An 18,426-nucleotide genomic window follows, 5' to 3' on the forward strand; every position below is an offset into this window, starting at 1 on the left:
GTTAGTTTCACGTTAGACATTGAACTGACGTCTGTACCCAGTGGGTTATAGCTCCACGGGTCCCTCTGCTTTTAAACAGAGTGTGTTTAACACACTGCAGTAATGACAGAACATTATCACGAGGCTCCCTCGCAGGCTGGGTTCTACTTCCTGTTAGCTACACAGATACGTCCCAAAGGGCGCCCTAGTCCCTTATATAGTGCACTACTTTTGATCAGAAACCTATTGGGACTCCCTATCGGGCCCTAGTCAAAAGTAGTGCACTATATAGGAAATATAATGGCATTTGAAAACACTCCCCAAAAACACTCCCCACTCCTCCAAATCTCTACAGTCCTCCCTTTTACAGTTTCATTATCATTCTGTCGCCCTTCATCAGACAGACCCGTGTTGGGTTAGGGTATGGGCCCTGCAGGCGCTGGGCTGGGAAGGTTTGATGTGGTTCACCCAGGAACTTATCTTTAAAAAATAAAACCCCAGCTTGGGCCAACACAGATGCATTGTGGAGAAACAGAGAGAGGATAAGGGAGATGAGATGGTGACTGTGCCCACGTGACAAGCCTGGCGGACTATGGCTCCTAAATAAATACTCCCCCCTGCCACATTTATAGGAAGTATAATAGGGTAGCAAGAACCTGGACTGTGTTCCAGTTACCTTTGTAGAAAAACAAAATCATTAAGAATGAGTGCCTGCCCACGCATTAAAGAAGGAGTCCATGTGTTCCGGAATATTAAAAAGCATTCTAGAAGGCTTCTCTGGAACACACAGCAGAGTGGCAGCTACAGCCGCTCGTCTTATTGTCCCCGGGACAAATGACCACAGAAAATCCTTTTAACACTGACTCAGATAACACACAAAAATAAAACGGTGAGGGGCCTGGACGAAAGAGCCAAAACAAGATCACCTCCATTTACAGTGAATCGGCGTGATTACTGAGAGAGCTGTGATGGTTTCACAAAGAGCCTGATGAAGATGTCTCTCTCCTGCAGAGACCTGTCAGCCTGTTCTTCCCTCAGAGCCAAGGGCCCTCCACACCCCCTCCAGCTACAGACAGAGGGCCCCGTAACAGGCCCCCCAGACCCCCCCCCCCCCCCTCCAGCTACAGACAGAGGGCCCCGTAACAGGCCCTCCACACCCCCCCAGCTACAGACAGAGGGTCCCGTAACGGGCCCCCCAGACCCCCCCCCCCCTCCCCTCCAGCTACAGACAGAGGGCCCCGTAACAGGCCCCCCAGACCCCCCCCCCTCCAGCTACAGACAGAGGGCCCCGTAACAGGCCCCCCAGACCCCCCCCCCCCCTCCAGCTACAGACAGAGGGCCCCGTAACAGGCCCCCCAGACCCCCCCCCCCCCCCCAGGGGGCTCATCTGTTACTTTATTTTCCAGAGTTGGGGGTGGGGGGGGGGGGTGGGGGGATGCTACGAGAAAGGCAAATCTCCCTGTGCGAGTGTCAGTGTGTGTGTGTGTGTGTGTGTGTGTGTGTGTGTGTGTGTGTGTGTGTGTGTATGTGTGTGTGTGTGTATGTGTGTGTGTGTGTTTGTGTCAGTGTGTGTGTGTGTGTGTGTGTGTCAGCATTTGCGCATGTAAATGAATCTGCTCGCCAAACTGCGCCAGTGTCCAAAGTGTGTGTGTTTTCCACCCGGGTCCCTGGTTGTGTAGACTAGAGCGATACTGTAGATGGCACTACATAGTATAACTGCAGAGAGAGTCTCCATCACGTTTAGTAACTCACCTCCACGCCAGCTGTGCTGAATAGCCCCAGAGAGCTGGCAACCGTCACAATGTGGCCGTGGTTCAGCTCCAACATCTTGGGAAGGAAGGCCTTGGTGGTCTGCATTGGGGAGAGGGGAGAGGGGAGGGAGAGGGGAGAGGGGAGTGGGGAAGGGAAGAGGGAAGGTTAGTTTACTGTTGCAGTTTGTCTCTGTCAAAGCCTTTTGATCCTCTCTCTCTCTCTCTCTCTCTCTACCTCTCTCCCTGTGGTGATCAGAGAAAGAGAGAGACTTTTTGAATTGACTTTCATAAAACAGGCAGAGCGATGTTACTAGAGCTGTAACTTAGTGAGTTTGGGTATTAACGGCTTCCCTGTGAATTTAATGTAGAAAGAAACAGATATTCAACGACAAGGAGAGAGACAGATCACACACCCACAGAGGAGAGATCACACACCCACAGAGGAGAGATCACCCACCCACAGAGGAGAGAGACAGATCACACACCCACAGAGGAGAGATCACACACCCACAGAGGAGAGAGACAGATCACACACCCACAGAGGAGAGATCACACACCCACAGAGGAGAGAGACAGATCACTCACCCACAGAGGAGAGACACAGATCACACACCCACAGAGGAGAGACACAGATCACACACCCACAGAGGAGAGCTCACTCACCCACAGAGGAGAGATCACTCACCCACAGAGGAGAGAGAGACAGATCACACACCCACAGAGGAGAGATCACTCACCCACAGAGGAGAGATCACTTAACCACAGAGGAGAGACACAGATCACACACCCAGAGGAGAGAGACAGATCACTCACCCACAGAGGAGAGAGAGACAGATCACTCACCCACAGAGGAGAGATCACACACCCACAGAGGAGAGAGAGAGAGACAAGAGAAGAGAGATGGTTTACTGTACGAGTCTGTTCTTTTCCCACACAGATCCAGTACCCAACGCTGTGCCCAGCTTTAAAAACCTCGCTGACAGAACCAATCACAGCCCCCCCCCCCCCCCCCCCCCCCCCCTCTGTTCACTCACCAAGGACCACAATGCAATTCAACCTCTGTCCACACTCTGCAGTGGTCCGGGGGGAACAATCCCCCAGAGCGATAGGGGACAGAGAGCGGACAGACTATTGCCACGTCGAGGTCTCAGTAGGTACGGCAGCTAATTCAACGACCGTCAGTGAGGTGCTAGGATGGGGAGTAGGGCGAAGTTGCCCCCTAAGAAAACTGATCTCAGGTCAGTTTTTTGAGACTTCCCTCTAACGTCTAAGGTTAGGATTTAAGGATGTAAACTGATCCTAGATGTAAAAACGTAACACTAGAGGAGACTGGGAGGTCCGAGACTCAAATAGCATCCGGTTTCTTTCGGAGCCCACCCTACTCTATGTAGGGAGCAGGGTGCTATTTGGGACGCAATCCTAAGATTGAGTAGTAGCTGAGGTAGAACCATCGCGGTTTCCTCAGCAGGCCAGGCAAGGTGTGGAGACAGGCTTCTCCGTGCCAAGATGGCGGTGGGCGAGTAGGGCTATGCGTGCAAATGGAGCATTGGCAGAGAGATGCTTATACCTGGTCAGAGAGATGCTTATACCTGGGCCAGCCAACTCAATCCAGAACCCAGAACCCATTTCCACATCCAGGGGGAAGGGAGGCTCCTTTTGATTTGGTTCAGCAGTACAATGACTGGGCCTACCTGTCATCAGGACAGGTACATCAGACATGACTAGGCCTACCTGTCTTCAGGACAGGTACATCAGACATGACTGGGCCTACCTGTCATCAGGACAGGGCCTACCTGTCATCAGGACAGGTACATCAGACATGACTGGGCCTACCTGTCATCAGGACAGGGCCTACCTGTCTTCAGGACAGGTACATCAGACATGACTGGGCCTACCTGTCATCAGGACAGGGCCTACCTGTCATCAGGACAGGTACATCAGACATGACTGGGCCTACCTGTCTTCAGGACAGGTACATCAGACATGACAGGGCCTACCTGTCATCAGGACAGGTACATCAGACATGACTGGGCCTACCTGTCTTCAGGACAGGTACATCAGACATGACTGGGCCTACCTGTCATCAGGACAGGTACATCAGACATGACTGGGCCTACCTGTCTTCAGGACAGGTACATCAGACATGACTGGGCCTACCTGTCTTCAGGACAGGTACATCAGACATGACTGGGCCTACCTGTCATCAGGACAGGTACATCAGACATGACTGGGCCTACCTGTCATCAGGACAGGTACATCAGACATGACTGGGCCTACCTGTCATCAGGACAGGTACATCAGACATGACTGGGCCTACCTGTCATCAGGACAGGTACATCAGACATGACTGGGCCTACCTGTCTTCAGGACAGGTACATCAGACATGACTGGGCCTACCTGTCTTCAGGACAGGTACATCAGACATGACTGGGCCTACCTGTCATCAGGACAGGTACATCAGACATGACTGGGCCTACCTGTCTTCAGGACAGGTACATCAGACATGACTGGGCCTACCTGTCTTCAGGACAGGTACATCAGACATGACTGGGCCTACCTGTCATCAGGACAGGTACATCAGACATGACTGGGCCTACCTGTCTTCAGGACAGGTACATCAGAAATGACGGGGCCTACCTGTCTTCAGGACAGGTACATCAGACATGACTGGGCCTACCTGTCTTCAGGACAGGTACATCAGACATGACTGGGCCTACCTGTCATCAGGACAGGTACATCCGACATGACTGGGCCTACCTGTCATCAGGACAGGTACATCCGACATGACTGGGCCTACCTGTCATCAGGACAGGTACATCAGACATGACTGGGCCTACCTGTCATCAGGACAGGTACATCAGACATGACTGGGCCTACCTGTCATCAGGACAGGTACATCCGACATGACTGGGCCTACCTGTCATCAGGACAGGTACATCCGACATGACTGGGCCTACCTGTCATCAGGACAGGTACATCAGACATGACTGGGCCTACCTGTCATCAGGACAGGTACATCAGACATGACTGGGCCTACCTGTCATCAGGACAGGTACATCAGACATGACTGGGCCTACCTGTCATCAGGACAGGTACATCAGACATGACTGGGCCTACCTGTCATCAGGACAGGTACATCCGACATGACTGGGCCTACCTGTCATCAGGACAGGTACATCAGACATGACTGGGCCTACCTGTCATCAGGACAGGTACATCAGACATGACTGGGCCTACCTGTCTTCAGGACAGGTACATCAGACATGACTGGGCCTACCTGTCTTCAGGACAGGTACATCAGACATGACTGGGCCTACCTGTCTTCAGGACAGGTACATCAGACGTGACTGGGCCTACCTGTCTTCAGGACAGGTACATCAGACATGACTGGGCCTACCTGTCTTCAGGACAGGTACATCAGACATGACTGGGCCTACCTGTCATCAGGACAGGTACATCCGACATGACTGGGCCTACCTGTCATCAGGACAGGTACATCAGACATGACTGGGCCTACCTGTCATCAGGACAGGTACATCAGACATGACTGGGCCTACCTGTCATCAGGACAGGTACATCAGACATGACTGGGCCTACCTGTCATCAGGACAGTGAACTGTGAGGTCAGAGATGTAAGTTAGACGAGCTAACGTGAAGTCGTCCTGAGTTGACCGTCATTGATAGTTCCAAGACTTGTGATTCTATATCTAGTTAGGTTAAATGGGCATGAAGGCAAACCTCCTGGCTATACGTATAGCAGGCAAAACAGTGACCACTCTCCGCCCAAACCCCCCCCCCCCCCAGCCCTCCCATGATGCCCTGCTTCTCAGGAGTGTCGGCCGCGACCTCCATCGACCTCTGACACGAAACGTGTGAAAGCGACCAGGGGCTCATGTCTTACATCAGAGAGGTCCGTAATTGGGCCTCAGCGCTCTCAGTTCTGCTTAACAGAGCCACTCGGCCTCCCGGGCCCCTTAGCCCGCTGCCTGCCTCTAATTGCTACATACCTCGAAGACAATCCTGCCCACACAAAGCTGCTCGCAGCTGGGGTGTCAGAGTGCATTAGTGCTAGCGTCTGACCAACAGGAATATGAACAAATGTTAGAGAAAGGCCAGATGGTGATTTAATTAGAAGGACCAAACTTAACCGGAGGCTGGAGACAGAACCACAATGTCCTTGGTATAAAAATAAATAAATAAAACACCCATAAGGACATTGCTGTATTGATTGCGGCTTGAGAAAGTGGAGGGTTTGTGTCGTCATGGCGACAGAAGCGGATTCTTGAAGAGGTTGCGAGGAGAAGAAGCACACAGTCAGGTGTTGTGTCTATACGGTGTGGGCATCATGGGACGTGCATTATTACAACGGTCATCCAAACAAGGGAATCATCCTTCATTTGCTTCATTATCACATCATTTATGCATAGAAGACTCATAAAACCCTTGGTAGGGCCATAGTCCATTCTCTTTCCCTGAAACTCCACGACTAAAACCTCAAGGCAACTTCCCTTCCAGCACAGACCCCTGAATAGGACAGCAGTACTCTTCCCTTCCTGAATAGGACAGCAGTACTCTTCCCTTCCTGAATAGGACAGCAGTACTCTTCCCTTCCTGAATAGGACAGCAGTACTCTTCCCTTCCTGAATAGGACAGCAGTACTCTTCCCTTCCTGAATAGGACAGCAGTACTCTTCCCTTCCTGAATAGGACAGCAGTACTCTTCCCTTCCTGAATAGGACAGCAGTACTCTTCCCTTCCTGAATAGGACAGCAGTACTCTTCCTTCCTGAATAGGACAGCAGTACTCTTCCCTTCCTGAATAGGACAGCAGTACTCTTCCCTTCCTGAATAGGACAGCAGTACTCTTCCCTTCCTGAATAGGACAGCAGTACTCTTCCCTTCCTGAATAGGACAGCAGTACTCTTCCCTTCCTGAATAGGACAGCAGTACTCTTCCCTTCCTGAATAGGACAGCAGTACTCTTCCCTTCCTGAATAGGACAGCAGTACTCTTCCCTTCCTGAATAGGACAGCAGTACTCTTCCCTTCCTGAATAGGACAGCAGTACTCTTCCCTTCCTAAATAGGACAGCAGTACTCTTCCCTTCCTAAATAGGACAGCCCAGCCAGCCAACGTAGCGTAGCCCAGCCAGCGTAGTGTAGCCCAGCCCAGCCAGCGTAGTGTAGCCCAGCCTAGCCCAGCCAGCCAACGTAGCGTAGCCCAGTCTAGCCAGCGTAGCCCAGCCTAGCCTAGCCAGCCAGCGTAGCGTAGCGTAGCGTAGCCCAGCCAGCGTAGCCCAGCCTAGCCTGTGTAGCGTAGCCCAGCCCAGCCAGCGTAGCCCAGCCTAGCCTAGCCAGTGTAGCGTAGCCCAGCCCAGCCCAGACTAGCCCAGTCCAGCCAGCCTACAGGTGCCCTGGGCCCAAGGGGGGCTCATATAAAACCAGTCAAGTACGACCCTTCTGCCTGGCTGCCTCCTTTCTCTGGGCCGGGCAGGAATGCAGGGAGGGGGAACTTGGCTCCTGCCACTTGGCATCACGTCAAGCCCATTATCCTTAGACAATAAACCAATTGTCACATTAAGTGGTTCAGACAGCAGCTGACCATTAGCCTCTCGTCTAATCTAGCCTGGAGGAAGTGACGACCTTCCTGTTCCTGTCCCGCTCCTTTTGGGTTCCCACCATGCCATTCTCCACGGAGCGTCCCACGACATGGGTACTGAGATAGGAGGGACACTGCATACACACACACACACACACACACACACACACACACACACACACACACACACACACACACACACACACACACACTATATCTATAGTATAGTTATATCTGGTTGAGAGGCCATCTATAGGACAGTGATATCTGGTTGAGAGGCCATCTATAGGACAGTGATATCTGGTTGAGAGGCCATCTATAGGACAGTGATATCTATAGTTATTTTTCACTACTTAAACTTAATTCACAAGAAGAATGAATCAAGGCGGAAAACTCTGTACCTCCTCTCTGGACTCCAGCCAGAACATTCCATATCCACTTACTCTGTGTGTGTGTGTGTGTGTGTGTGTGTGTGTGTGTGTGTGTGTGTGTGTGTGTGTGTGTGTGTGTGTGTGTGTGTGTGTGTGTGTGTGTGTGTGTGTGTGTGTGTGTGTGTGTGTGTGTGTGTGTGTGTGTGTGTGTGTGTGTGTGTGTGTCTGTGTGTGTCTGTGTCTGTGTGTGTGTGTCCATCTACTCCCATTTTCTTAACACTACCAGGCCAGCTGTTGAGTTATCAGGCATCATCAAGTCAATAAAGAAGTACACCCCCCCCCCCCCTCCTCCTCTCCCTTCAACACAGGAAAGTGAAAGCGCCAGAGATCTGAGTCAGCGCCGGCTGATCCGTGACCGAATGGTCAGAGCTGGACCCGGTGACTCCCATCCTGGGCCGGGCCCTCTGAATCAGGCCTTGGGGATAACGGGAGCCACCAGGGGCCCTAGGAGGAGAGCACTGCGTGTTAACAGTCTGGCAGACTCATGCTTAGATAACCCACCCACTTCCTGCTCGCGTCACTAATCGGAGCTGCATTCCCACAACACACGCAGGCAAACCCTCAGACACACGTTAAAGAAATAGCCTCTCCTTCTCCCATCTGGACTTGCCCCTTAGTCTCCCTCTACAGTTTCTACACTCGGAGCGTTTGAGATGGAGTCAGAGCAGGGAACCACCTGCCAGGTCGCGTTGGATCAGGGAGGGGAGGAAGAGATGGGAGGGGAGGAAGAGATGGGAGGAGACGGGAGGGGAGGAAGAGATGGGAGGGGAGAAGACGGGAGGGGAGGAAGAGATGGAAGGGGAGGAGACGGGAGGGGAGGAAGAGATGGAAGGGGAGGAGACGGGAGGTCGGTGCTGGTTGAGAGGCCAGTGAGGGAGAGGAAGAGATGGGAGGAGACGGGAGGTCGGTGCTGGGTGAGAGGCCAGTGAGGGAGAGGAAGAGATGGGAGGAGACGGGAGGTCGGTGCTGTGAGGGAGAGGAAGACTTCAAACTTCACTCTCAGGGCCAGACTTGAGCGTCATTCAGAGTGCAAAGATGCAGAGATGTGATAGCTGTCACAGAGGAGAGGCCCAGACTATGTGCTTTAGGGGCAGCAGTTATCTGATAATCATTCACAACTGTTACCCTGGGTGGGCCAAGCTACTGCCAGCCTGCAGGATATTAGTTGGCTCAATAATAAGCTAAATGTCATAGAGAGAAAATATACAGAATGGAGGCTTCTTAGGAATTTCTTTATTATTTTCCTGTTCAGAAAACATCGAGTTAGAATAGACAACAGGCGGTTTATGGCCAAAGCAGAGAGATGACTTGAGAAAACTCCCACCATCCCTCTGTAAACTAAAACTGACACAACAACTGGACCACTTTCCCTGATTTTAATCTGTTATTTCTGGCAAACACTAGAAGAACCACTGAGTTTAAAGTTTTAAAAGCAACAAACTAGTTTTAACGTCCTACTCGACTAATATATATATATAAATATATGACTAGCCCGAAATCACATTAGTTGTTGTCTCGTGGTATGGATGACCCCTATATACCTGTACCCTACCAACACAACACACAGGATAATCTGTACCCTACCAACCCAACACACAGGATAATCTGTACCCTACCAACACAACACACAGGATAATCTGTACCCTACCAACACAGGATAATCTGTACCCTACCAACCCAACACACAGGATAATCTGTACCCTACCAACACAGGATAATCTGTACCCTACCAACCCAACACACAGGATAATCTGTACCCTACCAACACAGGATAATCTGTACCCCACCAACACAGGATAATCTGTACCCTACCAACACAGGATAATCTGTACCCTACCAACCCAACACACAGGATAATCTGTACCCTACCAACACAGGATAATCTGTACCCTACCAACACAACACACAGGATAATCTGTACCCTACCAACACAACACACAGGATAATCTGTACCCTACCAACACAGGATAATCTGTACCCTACCAACACAGGATAATCTGTACCCTACCAACACAGGATAATCTGTACCCTACCAACACAGGATAATCTGTACCCTACCAACACAGGATAATCTGTACCCTACCAACACAGGATAATCTGTACCCTACCAACACAGGATAATCTGTACCCTACCAACACAGGATAATCTGTACCCTACCAACACAGGATAATCTGTACCCTACCAACACAGGATAATCTGTACCCTACCAACCCAGGATAATCTGTACCCTACCAACCCAGGATAATCTGTACCCTACCAACCCAGGATAATCTCCCTACCAACACAGGATAATCTGTACCCTACCAACACAGGATAATCTGTACCCTACCAACACAGGATAATCTGTACCCTACCAACACAGGATAATCTGTACCCTACCAACACAGGATAATCTGTACCCTACCAACACAGGATAATCTGTACCCTACCAACACAGGATAATCTGTACCCTACCAACACAGGATAATCTGTACCCTACCAACCCAGGATAATCTGTACCCTACCAACACAGGTTAATCTGTACCCTACCAACACAGGATAATCTGTACCCTACCAACACAGGATAATCTCCCTACCAACACAGGATAATCTCCCTACCAACACAGGATAATCTGTACCCTACCAACACAGGATAATCTGTACCCTACCAACACAGGATAATCTGTACCCTACCAACCCAGGATAATCTCCCTACCAACACAGGATAATCTGTACCCTACCAACCCAGGATAATCTGTACCCTACCAACACAGGATAATCTGTACCCTACCAACACAGGATAATCTGTACCCTACCAACACAGGATAATCTGTACCCTACCAACACAGGATAATCTGTACCCTACCAACACAGGATAATCTGTACCCTACCAACACAGGATAATCTGTACCCTACCAACACAGGATAATCTGTACCCTACCAACACAGGATAATCTGTACCCTACCAACACAGGATAATCTGTACCCTACCAACCCAGGATAATCTCCCTACATGCAGGTGGTCTACGGCAGCAGCGGTTTTGCACGTGTTTGTGTAAGAGAGGAGGGTCATGCGGCACCCACGCGGCACCCTATCCCCTATGTAGTGCACTACTTCTGATGAGATCCTTACGGTACACCAGATAGAGAGCAGAGGGCCATTTGGGACTCAGCCGACAGGTTCCCAAGTTGGTCCAAAGCTCTATTCATCCAGCTGGCATCTTTAATGAACCACATCCTCCGTTCTGACATACTGGTCTGTCCATATTCATTAGGCCCTGCTTTCATCTCCCTCCTCCCTCTCTCCTTCCCTCGCCCTCCTCCCTCCCCCCTTCCTCCCTCCCCCTCCTCCCTCTCCCCCCTCCTCCTCCTCCCTCCCCCTCCTCCCGCTCCGCCCTCCCCCCTCTGCACAGAAGAAGAGAAAACAAAAGCAGTAGAAGCCTTAATGAGAATCTAGACTACTACACCACTGGATTCGAAAGGGCACCCTATTCCCTATTTTAGTGCACCCTATGTATAGAGAATAGGGTGCAATTTGAGACATAACCTAACGGTAACAGAGCTGAGGAGGAGTGGGGCTGGGGAGAGGCAGTCTATAACCTGTCTCCTACATGACCCAGGGAATCTTCACTAAGTTAATAGGTGGGTCATAGATAACCTGTCTCCTACATGACCCAGGGAATCTTCACTAAGTTAATAGGTGGGTCATAGATAACCTGTCTCCTACATGACCCAGGGAATCTTCACTAAGTTAATAGGTCGGTCATAGATAACCTGTCTCCTACAGTACATGGCACATTGGACAGACAAGAGACTGTTCATGCTCAATTTATAGAATCACATCATATGGGGTGATTGACAATTCCATTCAAAGCCACTCAAAGCCATTTGGCAAACAAACACTCCATTCAACCAGCGCATCATTCATCGCCTCCACGTGAAACAAACAAATATGGCCGATTGTGATTGTAACGCAACCTAGTCAAGCTGTGCTATAAAAGAGCCTCCTGGTTCTTTGGAGGGAGTTGGCTTTCTGCAGGTTTCTGAACAAATTGCCCCCCCCCATCACAACTGCCTCACCACAGGGGTGGTCATCTCAACAATGCTCTACGCACCCCTCAGAATGGACTCGTTTACTAACATGAGCTTAATTAGAGGGTTGGGGGGGGGGTCATGGGGCCTAATAAAAACAAGCGACCCGCCCCCCCCCCCCCTCCTCACATCCCCACCCTGCAGACAGGATGTGCCCTTTCAAATGGGCTTTTAATTAACTACTCTGGACAAGCAGATTGTGTGTGTGTGTGTGTGTGTGTGTGTGTGTGTGTGTGTGTGTGTGTGTGTGTGTGTGTGTGTGTGTGTGTGTGTGTGTGTGTGTGTGTGTGTGTGCGTGTGTGTGTGTGTGCGTGTGTGTGTGTGTGCGTGTGTGTGTGTGTATAGACGGTACAGATCGTTTGCCTGCGTACATTTTGTAAAGTCTCCCGTTCATCACGACAACTAGGACAGAGATGTGTGCGTTCTCCGTCATCTCCGAGGTTCATCTAGTCTTGAAGATAAATATTCATGTTGGCAGGCGAGGAAGAGGGAAAACAAATGGAGAAGTCTCTCTGTTCCAAATGGTTCCCTATAGAGTGCACTACTTTTGACCAGGGTCCATAGGGCTCTGGTTAGAAGTAGTGCACTACTAGGGAATAGGGTGCAATTTTGGAACACTACCTCTTTTTCTGCCTGCCAAACAGCTGTCTTCAGTTGTAATATCAAACCCAACATCTCCCTCTCTCTCTCTCTCTCTCTCTCAGGTTGGGAGAGCTGTCCTCTCTCTCTCTCTCTCTCGTTGGGAGAGGAGAGCTGTCCTCTCTCTCTCTCTCTCTCTCTCTTTCTCTCTTTCTCTCTTTCTCTCTCTCTCTCGTTGGGAGAGGAGAGCTGTCCTCTCTCTCTCTCTCTCTTTCTCTCTCTCAGGTTGGGAGAGGAGAGCTGTCTGCACAGACTGAAGAGACAGATTAACTATTTATGGTCATTTACCATGCACGCCTTAAATGAACCAGATTTTGGCACACACATTATGAAGAAGCGTTCCTATAAAAAGCTGTCCAGAGCAGTAAACATCAGGATAAAGAGGTGATCACTGATCACGGACGGAAGACCGAGAGCTTCTAGAGAACAGATGATGCCATTTTGTTGTGACAGTGTAATCCACAGACTGGAGTAGGTTCAGTAGTACATACTTCCAGATGACTAAATGGATGTTTTAAACTCTGCGGGTCCTTACAGATGTTTTAAACTCTGCGGGTCCTTATAGATGTTTTAAACTCTGCGGGTCCTTATAGATGTTTTAAACTCTGCGGGTCCTTATAGATGTTTTAAACTCTGCGGGTCCTTATAGATGTTTTAAACTCTGCGGGTCCTTATAGATGTTTTAAACTACGCGGGTCCTTATAGATGTTTTAAACTATTGATGACAAAAGGACTTTAAACACCATTTCACCACCCATTGATGACAGGTAAAGTTCCTGGTTCATGTTAATGTACTGAAGGTGATACTGATTCAGATGACAGCAGGTATGGGGGACAGGGATGACAGTAGGTATGGGGACAGGGATGACAGTAGGTATGGGGACAGGGATGACAGTACAGTAGGTATGGGGGACAGGGATGACAGTAGGTATGGGGACAGGGATGACAGTAGGTATGGGGACAGGGATGACAGTAGGTATGGGGACAGGGATGACAGTTGGTATGGGGACAGGGATGACAGTAGGTATGGGGACAGGGATGACAGTAGGTATGGGGACAGGGAGGACAGTAGGTATGGGGACAGGGATGACAGTACAGTAGGTATGGGGGACAGGGATGACAGTAGATATGGGGGACAGGGATGACAGTAGGTATGGGGGACAGGGATGAGAGTAGGTATGGGGGACAGGGATGACAGTAGGTATGGGGGACAGGGATGAGAGTAGGTATGGGGGACAGGGATGACAGTAGGTATGGGGACAGGGATGACAGTAGGTATGGGGGACAGGGATGACAGTAGGTATGGGGACAGTGATGACAGTAGGTATGGGGGACAGGGATGACAGTAGGTATGGGGGACAGGGATGACAGTAGGTATGGGGACAGGGATGACAGTAGGTATGGGGGACAGGGATGACAGTAGGTATGGGGGACAGGGATGACAGTAGGTATGGGGGACAGGGATGACAGTAGGTATGGGGGACAGGGATGACAGTTGGTATGGGGGACAGGGATGACAGTAGGTATGGGGGACAGGGATGACAGTAGGTATGAGGGACAGGGATGACAGTAGGTATGGGGGACAGGGATGACAGTAGGTATGGGGGACAGGGATGACAGTAGGTATGGGGACAGGGATGACAGTAGGTATGGGGGACAGGGATGACAGTTGGTATGGGGGACAGGGATGACGGTATGGGGGACAGGGATGACAGTAGGTATGGGGGACAGGGATGACAGTAGGTATGGGGGACAGGGATGACAGTTGGTATGGGGGACAGGGATGACAGTAGGTATGGGGGACAGGGATGACAGTAGGTATGGGGACAGGGATGACAGTAGGTATGGGGACAGGGATGACAGTAGGTATGGGGGACAGGGGTGACAGTAGGTATGGGGGACAGGGGTGACAGTAGGTATGGGGACAGGGGTGACAGTAGGTATGGGGGACAGGGATGACAGTAGGTATGAGGGACAGGGATGACAGTAGGTATGGGGACAGGGATGACAGTAGGTATGGGGGACAGGGATGACAGTAGGTATGAGGGACAGGGATGACAGTTGGTATGGGGGACAGGGATGACAGTAGGTATGGGGGACAGGGATGACAGTAGGTATGAGGGACAGGGATGACAGTTGGTATGGGGGACAGGGATGACAGTAGGTATGGGGGACAGGGATGACAGTAGGTATGGGGGACAGGGATGACAGTACAGTAGGTATGGGGACAGGGATGACAGTTGGTATGGGGGACAGGGATGACAGTAGGTATGGGGGACAGGGATGACAGTAGGTATGGGGACAGGGATGATCATACAGTAGGTATGGGGGACAGGGATGACAGTACAGTAGGTATGGGGACAGGGATGACAGTTGGTATGGGGGACAGGGATGACAGTAGGTATGGGGACAGGGATGATCGTACAGTAGGTATGGGGACAGGGATGACAGTAGGTATGAGGGACAGGGATGACAGTAGGTACAGGGGACAGGGATGACAGTAGGTATGGGGGACAGGGGTGACAGTAGGTATAGGGGACAGGGATGACAGTAGGTATGGGGGACAGGGATGACAGTAGGTATGGGGGACAGGGGTGACAGTAGGTATGGGGGACAGGGGTGACAGTAGGTATGGGGGACAGGGATGACAGTAGGTATAGGGACAGGGATGACAGTAGGTATGGGGACAGGGATGACAGTAGGCGTGGGGGACTCACCCAGAAGTGTGCGTGGCAGTTGACCAGCATGGTGCGTTCGATCAGCTCATCAGGACACTCCAGGAGATGGTGACCAGAGACCACGCCAGCGTTGTTTATCAACATGTCCACGTTGCCCACCTCCCGACGCACCTTCTCCGCCGTGGAGTACACACTCTCCCGCTTGCCCACGTCACACACGTACGTGTACACCTGCGGCTGGAAGGGAGGAATCTCTTCTAACCCTCCAACTGCGCCTGGAGAGAGAGTGGGGGGAGAAGGAGAGTGAGAACGGACGACAGCGCAGCGGCACTGGAGTACAGACAGACAGCCAAAGCAGTGCAAATCAAAGTAATCAAAAAAAACATTTCAAATCAGCCCTCTACACACTGCATGTGGTGGTAGGTCGGCTAAAATAAAACCCGAAACATTATATCCCCTTGTGCTATACTAGTATCCTTATGGGGATGTGTGAATCTTGCACTGCCCGAAGTGTCCTACACTTGCGCCAGTGACTAGATAACTTTTCGCGTTGCGCCTACTGGTAAGATGCTTCAGGAGGGCGGTTACGTGCTAGCAAAGCAGAGGTAACGTTACTGGGTTCTGTGTGATCCGAATCAGGACGAAGTGGTACTCGCTAAGCAAGCAGCGTGACGTCCTTTACACTAATAACGCATAGACCCACACACACGCGGAGACAGAGAGACAGGGAGACAGAGAGAGACGGAGAGAGACAGAGAGACGGAGAGAGAGAGAGAGTGATAGCTCCCTGTCCAAAGTTATCGGACCTTAGTGCCAGAGCAGGCTACTGATTAAGTTAAGTTCTCCGCAGAATTATGCAGCCCAGCTACCGATCTAATAGGCTACAGCAATGTGCTATTATAATAAACTAAAGTCGACAGTAAATAGTTGGCTTAAAAACATTAAATGTTTAATTAAACAAGATACGATCTTGTTAGTACAATGTTGCGATCAATAGAATAAACAATGTCATCTAGGGTGACCCTGACCAGACACGACTTTATCAAGCTGACGACCTCTGTACAGTAGCCTACAGGAGAAAAATTAGTGCTGCGAGTATCCGGTGACAGATATTTTCAGGCAACGAACTCACCGTCTCTGGACATCGGGGTTTCACTGTCCAGTTCTCGGTAGATTTCCCGTACCAACTCCGCCGTCTCTTCGTTGCTTTGGCTGTTGATGTCCCACAGCACCAATACTGCCCGTCTCCGAGCGAACTCCTTGGCGAACAGCCGACCCAGACCGCTTCCAGCCCCGGTGATCACACACACCTGTCCCGCTACACTCTTCTCCTTCGGTCGCACCACCCATTTCGCCCCGGCGGTAACAAAAGCCCAGAGCACTTTCAAAATGACCACAAAGAACTCGGCAAGAATTACCATCGTATTCATCATCTTGAGCAAGATGATTAAATAAATTAAAAACGGAGATAAACTTTTATAGAAAGCGCACGCACAGTTCTTTATCCTATTGTGGTTATAAGTCAGTTACAGCAGCCAAAGTTGTGATATGTTTGTTCAGCTATGTACCGAACTGACTAGTAAACGAATTAAACTAATATAGCCTGTGTTGTTTCTGAAACAAAACTGTCAGAATACTGTCAATTCAAAACGCCTTAAATAGAAGGTCTATGAGACGTATTTTTCTTAAATAAATTATCCCAAGACTGCAAAAGAAATCAGCTAATAATTGAATCAATAAACGCAAACCTAAAAAAAATGAAAAATCAAATGTAGGCTATCTGCTTTTCAAAAGTTGCTTCTCGATCGCGCAGAGTCCCAGCTTTCACAAGTCCGCAAAGATTCAGCTCGGACGGAGTCGCGAATAGACTGTCAGTGTGTTGCGCCCTTCCCTCTGTTGCAGTGACAGCCCTTCACCTCTCTCAGAACACAACAGTGGCTGAAGCGCTTCTGAACCAGTCTGCCCATCAATGGACCCTTATAGGACCGGGTCCGGAGCGCCTGACAGAAGTACGTCAGACCACGTCAGATAATCTCTGAGATGAGAGCAAAAGGCGCGTCGTGGAAAAAGGAGAAAACTGGCGCTCTTGTGCCACCTGTGGGAAATTTCGCATAAGTGTTGTCAGATGAATGAAAGTAGAGGGAAAACGTTGTAACAACATGTGTTATTCAACAATTAGCCATTGTTTTAGACGTTTTTTTCTCATTTTGTTTTTCTTTTTTAAATAAAATAAAATAACAGTCAGACTTTTTGGGGCGGCAGGGTAGCCTAGTGGTTAGAGTGTAGAGGAGGCTGGTAGTCTAGTGGTTAGAATGTAGAGGTGGCAGGTTGCCTAGTGGTTAGAGTGTAGAGGAGGCAGGTAGCCTAGTGGTTAGAGGGTAGAGGTGGCAGGTAGCCTAGTGGTTAGAGGAGGCGGGTAGCCTAGTGGTTAGAGGAGGCAGGTAGTCTAGTGGTTAGAGGAGGCAGGTAGACTAGTGGTTAGAGGAGGCAGGTAGTCTAGTGGTTAGAGGAGGCAGGTAGTCTAGTGGTTAGAGGAGGCAGGTAGCCTAGTGGTTAGAGGAGGCAGGTAGCCTAGTGGTTAGAGGAGACAGGTAGTCTAGTGGTTAGAGGAGACAGGTAGCCTAGTGGTTAGAGGAGGCAGGTAGCCTAGTGGTTAGAGGAGGCAGGTAGCCTAGTGGTTAGAGGAGGCAGGTAGTCTAGTGGTTAGAGGAGGCAGGTAGTCTAGTGGTTAGAGGAGACAGGTAGCCTAGTGGTTAGAGGAGGCAGGTATCCTAGTGGTTAGAGTTTAGAGTTGGCAGGCAGCCTAGTGGTTAGAGTGTAGAGGTGGCAGGTAGCCTAGTGGTTAGAGTGTAGAGGTGGCAGGTAGCCTAGTGGTTAGAGTGTAGAGGTGGCAGGTAGCCTAGTGGTTAGAGTATAGAGGTGGCAGGGTAGCCTAGTGGTTAGAGTGTAGAGGTGGCAGGTAGCCTAGTGGTTAGAGTGTAGAGGTGGCAGGCAGCCTAGTGGTTAGAGTGTAGAGGTGGCAGGTAGCCTAGTGGTTAGAGTGTAGAGGTGGCAGGTAGCCTAGTGGTTAGAGTATAGATGAGGCAGGGAGCCTAGTGGTTAGAGTGTAGAGGAGGCAGGTAGCCTAGTGGTTAGAGTGTAGAGGTGGCAGGTAGCCTAGTGGTTAGAGTGTAGAAGTGGCAGGGTAGCCTAGTGGTTAGAGTGTAGGGGGGGCAGGTAGCCTAGTGGTTAGAGTGTAGAGGTGGCAGGGTAGCCTAGTGGTTAGAGTGTAGAGGTGGCAGG

General features: G+C 50.5%; 1 protein-coding gene across 1 annotated transcript in view; it reads right to left on the bottom strand.

The window, feature by feature from the left end:
* The window catches only part of LOC110536524 (retinol dehydrogenase 10-A), a 22,617-nt gene extending 5,502 nt beyond the window's left edge, over window positions 1-17,115 (bottom strand). Inside the window, exons 1-3 of the mRNA XM_036934671.2 lie at window positions 16,277-17,115; window positions 15,184-15,419; window positions 1,732-1,830 (exon numbers count right to left, since the gene is read on the bottom strand). Of these exons, the coding sequence (XP_036790566.1) occupies window positions 1,732-1,830; window positions 15,184-15,419; window positions 16,277-16,577 (636 nt within the window). The 5' untranslated portion in view covers window positions 16,578-17,115. The remainder of the gene's footprint in view (window positions 1-1,731; window positions 1,831-15,183; window positions 15,420-16,276) is intronic.
* Window positions 17,116-18,426: the final 1,311 nt, after the last annotated feature.

Source organism: Oncorhynchus mykiss, chromosome 11 (genome assembly GCF_057628025.1).
Source record: "Oncorhynchus mykiss isolate SJ-2025 chromosome 11, ASM5762802v1, whole genome shotgun sequence".
Classification (NCBI taxonomy): Eukaryota; Metazoa; Chordata; class Actinopteri; order Salmoniformes; family Salmonidae; genus Oncorhynchus; species Oncorhynchus mykiss.